At 28.1% G+C, this 10,754-nt stretch overlaps 1 protein-coding gene across 1 annotated transcript; it reads left to right on the forward strand.

Moving 5' to 3' along the window:
- Positions 1-245: 245 nt before the first annotated feature.
- LOC117179697 (28S ribosomal protein S14, mitochondrial) lies at positions 246-5,598 on the forward strand. The gene is made up of 3 exons (XM_033371723.1): positions 246-384; positions 5,038-5,178; positions 5,302-5,598. Exons 1-3 carry the CDS (start codon positions 310-312, stop codon positions 5,485-5,487), a joined length of 402 nt encoding a protein of 133 aa, XP_033227614.1. The 5' UTR covers positions 246-309; the 3' UTR covers positions 5,488-5,598.
- Positions 5,599-10,754: the final 5,156 nt, after the last annotated feature.

A 10,754-nucleotide genomic window follows, 5' to 3' on the forward strand; every position in this document is an offset into this window, starting at 1 on the left:
TTAAAAAAAGACTGTACCGAAAACCTGGATCAAGCTTCAGATCTGAAAAAATTCAGCGATACATACATGTCAAACTTTTCTAACCTCAAAAAATTTTTCTACCGTACCCCATACGTTTATAATATCTTTGCTTTCGGTTTGGCTTTCGATTTGGCCCCACCCCTCCGTAGACGTAGGCAAAGGACGCGGTTGCCATAGAAACATCGAAAAGTTGAAGAGGACAGCACCTCGACGCACGCAAAAATGTAGTTAGATATATATATATATCTTTGATGATATGAGCCGTCTGCTAAGTGCTGAAAGGCTAAAATGTCGCTTCTAACACAAGGAGTTTCGGCTCTTTCAAAAATTGTTGGCCAAAGTCCTCAGCTAGCAGGATATGGAGTAAGTTATCAAAATCACTTTTAAATAAATGACAAGACGTCTTAGAACTGCATTATTAACTTTTTCTGTTGAATAATACGTGTGGAAATTGAAAACAAAGCAAACCTAACCTGTCTTGCAGGTTATGTTCTTAAGATCCTTAAAATGAATTGGAAACTTATTCTTTTGTGTCTTGAATTCTGGATCTTTTTCATTACCGGGTTGCTGAAAAATCCTAATTTAGAAATTCCCAGACCAATTTTTCATTTTCTCTTACCGTTACAAGATTTTCTTTCAGGCATAAGAACACCAGTTCAATGATATATGAAAAATGTGTCGCGAATAGTTTTTACTGAAAGTTGTTTGCGTTCATCGCTCCATCGGGATTTTCTCCCAAAAATTCTCGCAATTTTAAGTGTAAAACATTAATTTTCAACCATAAAAGACGAATTATCAACTAAAAAGTTCAATTTTCAGTACAAAAAAAAATTTTAATGCTTAAAATAGAATATTTAAATTATCGAAGCGAATTAATTTTCAATGAAAAGAGGTATATTTTCAACCAAAAAGATGAATTTTCAATCCAGAAAAAAATTTACACCAGAAAAGACGAATTTTCAACCAAATAGTGTAACTGAAATAAAAAATATTAATTTCTAACTAAAAATGGAATAGTTATTTTTTCAGTTGAAAACCCTCAAACGATGATTTTTTACAAAGAAGATTAATATTCTACCACAAAACATAAAATAGTTGAATTTTCAGTCAAATAAATTAACTTTTTTTTTTAAATTTATTTTCAACTCAATAGTTCAACTTTCAACCAAAGGAATGAATTTCCTACCAGAGATCTATTTTAAAATAAAATGATGACTTTTCAACCAAACAGTCTAGTCGTTAACCATACAAATTAATTTTCAAACGATAAAAGACACATTTTTAACAAAATATTTAAATTTGTAACCAAAAATGGATTACTTATATTTACAGGTAAGAAATTAACTTAAAAAAAAACGATTTGCAACATAATATTTCAGTTTTCAACTAAGGATATGAAATTTAAACAAAAAATATAAATTTCCAACTAAACTTATAAATCCTCAACCAAAACCATTATTTTTAACCAAATGCTTTGGTTTTTCGCTAAAATATGAATTTTCAATTAAGAAAATGAATTTTCTACAAAAAAATATGAATTTATAACAAAATATATGAATATTCTATCAAAAAATATAAAATTTCAATCAAATAAAATGAGTTTTCAACAAAATAGTTCAATTTTCAGCCAAATGGATGACTTTCCAACCAAAAAGATTAACTTCCCGCCAAATAAACAATTGTCAAGAAAATAGTTCAATTTTCAAGTACATATATCAATTTTAAACCAAAAAGATGATTTTTTAACTATTAATATTCTACCACAAAACATGAAATAGTTGAATTTTCAGTTGGAAGAAATTAATTCAAAAAAAACTATTTTTAACAGAATGTTTCAACTTTCAACCAAATAAATTATTTTTCAACCAAAAAGATAAATTTTCAAGTAAAATTATGAATCTTCAACCAAAACCATTATTTTTAATCGTGTACTTGAATTTTTCGCCAAAAAGGTGAATTTTTAATTGAATTAAATTATCAGTTGGGAAAAGTAATTTTCAACCAAATAAAATGAATTGTCAACAAAATAGTTTAATTTTCCGCCAAGTAGTTTAATTTTTAACCAAAAAGATTAACTTTTTGTCAAATAAACGACTTTCAACAAAGTAATTCAATTTTCAACTACACATATGAATTTTCAACCAAAAAGATGATTTTTTCACTAATAATATTCTATCACAAAATATGAAATAGTTAAATTTTGACTTAAATAAATTAATTAAAAAAGTGTTTTTAATTAAATGGTTAAACTTTAAAACAAATAACTGATTTTTCAACCAAAAAGACCAATTATCAACGAAAATTATGAATCTTCGACCAAACAAATGAATTTTTAACCAAGCAGTTAAAGTTTTAACCAAAAAAGATGAATATTCAATGAAAAAAAAAACTAATTTTATATCAGGGAAGACGAATTTAAAGAAAAAATTACATTACCACCAAAAAAGATAAATGCTACAAAAATGTGGAATAGATAAATGCTCAAATAAACGTTGAATAGTTAAATTTTTAGGTGCAAAAATTAATTTTCATTAAAACAAAAAATGTTTAACCAAACAGATCGACGGGTGAGCGAAAGAACGTAGTGTGTGGTTATTGTTTCAAGAGACGTCGTATCTCGCTCGCGGTTCTAAAGCGAGATACGACGTCTCTTGGAACAAAAATCGAGACACTACGTTCTTCCGCTCATCCATTGAGATGTACTTTCAACGAAAGAAATGAATTTGAAAGCAAAAATATAATTCTTCGAATAAAATGATGAATTTTTAACGAAAAACATTAACTTTCAATTTTAATGTTCCATGAAGAAAAGTTAATTTTCTACTAAAAACACGAATTTTCAAACAAAACAAAAAAATAAATTCTTTAAAAAATGGGTGAATCACGAAAATATCGAAAGCATTGTTGTTGCTTTTCCTCAATGCCAATTGGGTAATTTGTAAAACTTGAAGTAAGGAATGTTGCCAAATTTACACACATAATTACATTTACATTTTAGTTAAAATCATTCATTTTGAACCAAGAAAAAGGGCATTTTTAACCAAATATTTTACATTTTCAACCAAACTAATGAATCTTTGATAAAAAAAATGAATTCTTAAAAAAGTGTAATAGTTGATATATCCAACAAAAAATGCATATTTACAACTAAGCAAGATTCTTGAATCAATAAAGAAAAAAAATCTTATCCAAAATGTTAAGTTTTCATGTCATAAAAAAGAATTTTTGACCAAGAAAGAAGTTCAATTTGTAACAAAAAAATATGCATTTTCTACCAAAATAATTAAATTTTCGACTAAAAAGTACGCGTTTTTAACCAAATAAGTAGATTCTCAACCGAAAAAGATCAATTTTCTAGCAAAAATGGAATAGCTACATTTTTAGTATAAAAAATGATTTAAAAAAGTCGGATTGTGAACAAAATTTGTTAAATTTTTAACCGAAGAAATGAACTTTTAACAAAAATGATACATTTTCAATGAGAACAATTTTTTTAAACCAAATAGTTAAATTTCCTACCCATAAGGCGAATGATCTAACAAAAAAGGGAAAATTTGCATCTAAAAGAAAATAAATTTTCAACCAAAAGTGGACAAATTTTCAACAGAAATGGCTCAGTTAAATTTTTAGTTAGAAAAATTATTTTTCAATAAAAAAAACTATTTTTATCTAAGGAAATTAAATTCAAAGCAAAAAGAGTAATTTTCTATTGAAAAAGAACAATTTTGATAAAAAAACATGAATTTTGTACGAAACGTTTTATTTTTTAATGGAATTTTCAACTAAAACTGTGAGTTAATCCCCAAGAAGATTAACATTCTACAACAATAGACATTGTTTCAACAAAATACAGACATTTGCAAACAAATAGTTAAATTTTCAACTGAAGAAGGTTGATCTACACCCAAGCATAAAAAAGTTAAATTTTGCGTCAAAAAAATGAATTATATAAAATTAACAAAAGAATTACATTTTGAACTAAAAGAAAAAAGATTTTTTTAACTAAAATGATAAAGCATGAATAAAAAATTATTGTTTAATAAATTAGTTCTGCTTTCAACTAAGTATTTAAGTTTTGAACAAAATAATAACATTTTTAAGTCCAAGAGAAATTCTCAACGAACAAAAAATATTTAACCAAAAAAAAGTTAAATGTTTGTAAGACTTGTTATTAGTACATTTTTTTCTGAACCTAATTTTAAGAAGGTTCTACGTTTATTTAATTAACTGAATTTATATGTATATTCGTTTCCGAAGTTTATAAAATCTTCGTAAGATTTTGTGCACGAAGGGGTTTCCAAGGACATTTTTATGGTATCTTACATGGGTTAAGGGAGAAAAAACTGAAAACTTCAGAAAAAGACAAAAGTTTGGTTAGTCGTCCGGAAATTTCGGGGCGACTCATGTCAGTTCCGCCAATTTCTCGGGATTACTATGATGCAGCTTTTAAATAAATTTTCCATTCAAGGTTGCATTTTGCATATATTTATTCCTTTTATTCTTATTGATCTATGTCCAATGCACTAGTACCTGCATGCTTCCTTCAACGATTTTATTTCATTTTAACCAAGTTACGTAAAACACACTTTATGTTTTAAATTTAATAAATTGGAGTTTGAGAAGTGTTTCAAATCTAATAGTTTCAAATGCGATTGCAGTAATCCTTCAGTTTTAAAACTTCCTATTGTATTACTCAAATTAAATATGTTCAAAATGGATTAATTTAAATTTAAAGCTTTGAGAGCTTTAAGAATGAAACAACTAGACAATTTCAAAGTAATATAAGCATTTGGAGTTGAACTTTTGATTTATCTGGAGGAGAATCTAAATTAGTATCAGTGTTTAATACAGAATATATCAGAGATCTTTGGAATGGGTTTTCGACGTTTGAAGATGTAATGTGAAACATAAAGAAAACCCTTACTACAAAATTTATATTATAAATTTTATTCTTTAGAAGTAGTAAAAACTTTATTTTTTGCTTAGAATATAATTTTTGTTTTGTTATGTTTACAGTTCCAACAAGTTCGCAACAAATGGACAAAATGGCTAACAATGCGAGACATGAAAAGACGAAAACTTGCGAAGGAATATGCACCAACTCGATTACGTCTTGTTTCTGTAAAAAGATGTAAAATTTTACCACCAGAAATAAGGGTAAGTCATAATTTGATTTGTATGAAGTTAACTCCCTTCCGAAATGAAACTACTATTCGCTCGATTATTTTAGTAACGTTCTCTGATTCAGTTTACTCTATCAAGTCCTTTTTTCTGACACAGGAATTGGCTAGCAAGGATTTCGATTACGTACCACGACAATCAGCTTTGAGACAATTAACAGGTCGATGTGTTGTGACCTCTCGACCTCGTGGAAATGTAATGCGATGGAGATTATCCCGAATTATATGGAGAAATTTGGCTGACCACAATCAGCTCGCTGGAGTTCAACGAGCTTTGTGGGGATGAATTTCTTTGAAAAAACGAGAACAATTTATGCGAAAGATTATGTTAATTGAAGGTAGACTATTGAAATATTGCGTAAATTTGCAGCAATAAAAATTACTTTATCGAGTTCTATTTTATTTTTTATTTTCTGTTAAAATTTCAAAATCTAAAAATCGAACTCTTCAGTCATAAAATTAATGAAAAACTGTTTAAGTTACCGGATAACATGAAAACTAAGAGACATTTAAAAACTGATTCGTAAAGGTTGATTATGTAATTCTGCATTTAATTATGAAAAATACGTCTATTTAAATATTAGATGTAAGCTTAATTTAAAAAGTTGACGCCGTAAATTTGAAAAAAGCTAGCCAGAGACAGTACCGAATGGACCATATTTGATTTTTCAAAATTTTATTTAATCTTTAGAACTTTAGAATGAATTCGTACTGTGCTCTGTTTTAATTTATTAAAAAAATTATATATTTTTCAAACAAAAAAGTTTACATTTTGAATTTTAAAACATTTTGAAATTAAAATTAGCCTCACTTTTTTCAAAAATAATTTTTTTATTAGATTACTAAACATTACAAATGATGAACATTTAGATATTTATTTTCTTTGAATGTCATTTACATTTTCAAATATAATGAGATCCTTATAATTTTAACTAACAATACACAATTATGCAAATTAGAATTTTATTTGATTTAACTTTCAGCTTGTACACTGCCGTGCAAAAGTTTTAGGCCACCTCTTTTTTTACGACTGAATAAATTCTCTTAATTTTAATTATACCTGAGCTAAAAAAACTTCTCTTTAAAAGGTTAATTGTTTTCGAAATTCTGTATTAAATAAGCCCAGTGTGAAGCCAATTTGTCTAGTTTTAAATTAGATATTGCAAAAATAGTGTAAATTTCAATGTTTTCTTAAGTTTTCAATAACTTCTGCAATATTTAACATTTTTCAATGTTCTTGAGGGTGATTTGAAGCTTTTATTTCACCGTATCACAACGGATTATGATTATAAATCGTAAAAATTTTCATTTTTAATTGCAAGAACTTGAATTTGTGACAAAAAAGTTGGATAAATTGCAATATTATTTTTGGTAACAAAAACATTTGTGTAAAATATGTCAAACATAATCATAAAGTTTCTATGTAATTTCCTGAAAATTTATATGCATTAAACTTTTATTCTGATTTGCCTGCAAATAAGATGTTTTTAATTTTTTCCAACTTTTTTATTACAATTTCAAGTTCTTGCAATACGAAAATAAATTTTTTACAATTTATACTCGTAAACTTTTGTGATAAAATGAAACAATAGCTTCAAAATGAGCCCAAGAAAATTAAAAAATGTTGATTATTTCGGAAGTTATTGAAAATTTAAGAAAACATTGAAATTTACACTATTTTCGCAATATCTAATTAAAAACTAGACAAATTGGCTTCACGCTGGCCTTATTTTATACCGAATTTCGAAAACAGCCTTTCAAAGATACATTTTTTTAGCTCTGTATAATTAAAATTAAGAGCATTTATTCAGTTGTAAAAAAAGAGGTGGCGTAGAATTTTGGACGGCAGTGTACATTTTCAGACTATAACGCCATTCTAATTGTCCCTATTATTGCATTATTAATCAATTGAAAATATGAATAAATCCTCTGATAATTTTTTTTGAGAAAATATTAAAATTTGATTTATTTTTAGAACTTTAAGAAGTTTAAAAAATTTGTTTATTCTCGGCTTATTTATCTTTAAATAAAACAAAGTCAACTAAGAATGTCTTTCCGACGACTATTTTCTATGATGATTTACAAATTCCAAAGAAAAAATTACTTTTTAAATGTTAATAATTTGTTATCGTCTATTAAAGAACATAATACTATTAACATTATAAATACCATAAATGTTTATCTATTTCATAATAATAAAAACTCATTTTCGAATTTTTATTTTCATACTATTTATTTTAAACTGGATTGAGCCGTTTTTTAAATGGTTAGTAGCTTGAATGTGAACATTTGGAATGAACCATGAACGTTGTTTGTCGTTATCGGGGGGGGGTCAGGAGCTATTGGGTCTGCATTCCTTTGTAGAGGTATCGCTTTATAAAAAACTTCATATAGCGGTTAAGTAGAAATATTTATGTACCGTCCATTTCTACAATTCAAAATTTTCGAAAAATTCAAATATTTGAATACCATTTTTCATGTGATGAAAGCTTTTAAAATTTTGAAAAGATTTGTGTGTTGGGATTTATGAAAATAAATTTATTTTATTTTATTACGTCTTAAACAAATGAACAAAAGTTCGTTGCGGAATTGGGAATGTTTTACTTTGTCGGTTTTCATCAAATGTTCACGTTTTGAGACCCCCTGAGTCAGAGAAAACGATTTTTATGAAGGTGTCTGTTTGTACACCGAAAAAAAGATGTAACTATATTAGTTCAATAATACCTTGAACTAATACGCGTCGCATAAATTAGAACACAGTAGGTAAAAAAGTCGAACTGCATCTCTTCATTTAATTTGTAATTTTATTGGTTTGAGTATCGAACCGACGCCTATAGCAATACCGAATTACATCGATTAAGTAAGTATTGAAATGGAGCAGTTCTTCATGTAGAACTCGCAACGTTCATAAGTGGAATGTCAGCTGTTCTAAAGCATCGAAACAGATACTGTTCCACTTTTGTATCGGGTACGCAACGAAATTTGAGCCACAGTGCATCGATATAGATATACTGGCTATGCTTCGCTCCGTTCGATTCTGCTGGTTGGAATGCCGACGAGCAGCGAGGATCCAACGAATCTGTAATTTAGGAGCTTCGCATGAGCATTGCGCTGAGCTGAGACGCCGGACAAAATGTGTTGGGCAAAATTAAAGAATAATGATTTAAATATCAAATCTCGCGTGCTCTCAAATTGAAACGTTACAGATTCGTTGGATCCTCGCTGTTCGTCGACATTCGAACCAGCAGAGTCGAATGGAGCAAAGCATAGCGAGTATATCTATATCGACGCACTGTGATTCAAATTTCGTTACGTACCCAATACAAAAGTGAAACAGTATCTGTTTCGATTCATAGAACAGCTGATATTCAACTTATGAATGATGCGAGTTTCACATGAAGAATTGCTCCATTTCAATACTTACTTAATCAATTTAATTCGATATTGCTATAGCGTCGGTTCTATACTTAAACCGATAAAATTACAAATTTAATAAAGAGATCCAGTTAGACTTTTTTATCTATTGAGTTCTAATTTATGCGAAGCGTATTAGTTCAAGGTATTATTGAACTAATATAGTTACACATTTTTTTCGGCGTAGTCTTTAGTTTGTAGTTAGTGTTCTGTAGGCACGATAACTTTCGAAAGATTTATCAGATTGGATTCTGCTTTGGCACACTTTTTTAATGCCTAAAAAGAAAGTGCGAGTTCGTAAACCAGCTATTTTGGATGAAAATTCTAAAAGTGAGCGTATTTTCAAAATATTTGAGACTATTTTTTTCAAGATTTAAAAATTTTATGTACGGTAATTTATAGTACTCGGAAACTAGAACAATTTATCCTTATGATTTTTTTCGATAAAAAGAAAATGATCAAGAGTTATAGCATTTTCAAAACCCAAAAAACCAAAATAAAATAAAGATTTTAAGCCCAACAACGCAAGATATACAAAAATTCAAGCGAAGAAAAATGTTGATTTTTTAAAGCCCTACAAGAATATCATAAAAATGTTTAGAATCTTGTCGATAACTTGAAAATTCCAATTTTGATCCTACAAAAAATAATAAAAAATAAAAAATTCCATTTTGCGGTCAAACTATGCAGGATACGAAAAAAAGTGAATCAACAAAAATTGCGCGCGTTAAAATGATCTACAAATTTTGCATTAATCACTTTGTGATAGAATGCATAGTCCAGAAGTTCATGAAAATCTATCACGTATTTTGTGGATGGCCTTCTTGTTCAATTTTGTTGCACAGTTTTTTTTTAAGCTTGTGTTGTTTAAAAAAACGTACTTTCAAATATTAAAAAAGAACCTGTGTTGTTCTCTAGCGTTCGGTATTTTTACCGTTCTCAAAAGTTCGATTCTTCATCAACAAGCACTTAACAATGTCTTTCCGATAACTTTTGTGTATGTCGATTTGCAAATATTTGATAATTATTAATTATTTAAATCATTTTCATAAACAAATTCAGAGTTTGGCTATTTCTCATCGAAAAGGCTCAATTGTTTCCGTTCATTCAACAAAGAAAGGCTTTTAATAACTTTGTTGCGATAAATTGCAAATTTATAATGTTATTTCAACAATTTTCACAAACAAACTTAGGGTTTGACAATTTTTCAACGAATAGGCTCAATTTTTACAGAATTTAAACCATTTTCATAAACAAATTCAGGGTTTGGCTGTTTTTCAACGAATAGGCTCAATTTTTTAACAGATTTAACTAAGAATATCTTTCCAATTACTTTTTTGTATAATGATCTGCAAATTTCTAAAAGCTATTAAGTATCTAGACAATTTTTATAAGAAAAGTTAAAAGTTTGGCCATTTTCAACGAATAGACTCAACTTCTTCACGGAATGAACAAAGAATGTATTTTTAATACCTCTTTCCTACGATACTTTGCAAATTTACAATAATTATGAATTATTTAAACAATTTTCATAAACATTGATAGTTCGATTATTTTCAATGAATATGCACAATTTGTTTAAGGAGTCAACTATGAATGTCTTCTCGATGACTTTTTTCTATTTTGCTTTGAAAATTTATAAGAAGTATTAACTGGTGTTATTTAAACAATTTTCATAAACTAATTCATAGTTTAGCCATTTTTTAACGAATTGGCTCAATTTCTTTACAGAATTAACTAACAAGGGGAGTGCGGGTAACAGGGGTCACTGATTTTAATCATCTCTTGGGAGCGAAGAATACTTAATATGGTATAAAAAAGTCCAAACCGTTTGCCTAGATAGGAAGCGGTTTTCGAGAAAAAATGGTTTAAAGAAAAACGCGCCGAAACACTACCAGTCGAACTGTAAAGCAGTCAGCCCAGCCGCGTTGGCGTAGTGGTCTAAATTCTAGGTTGGAGACTGCCGTAACGCATTCGCGCCCGTGTACTTTTTTTTTTACAATTAATTTTACCGTAAGTATGCATAATTGTTACAAATATTATAAAAATAATAATAAACCATTTTTTAAATATATTTTAAAACTCGAAAAATTATTATTTCTCATGCAAAAGTTTTTCATTGATAATTTGATGTTTATC

Source organism: Belonocnema kinseyi, chromosome 9, assembly GCF_010883055.1.
Source record: "Belonocnema kinseyi isolate 2016_QV_RU_SX_M_011 chromosome 9, B_treatae_v1, whole genome shotgun sequence".
Lineage (NCBI taxonomy): Eukaryota > Metazoa > Arthropoda > Insecta > Hymenoptera > Cynipidae > Belonocnema > Belonocnema kinseyi.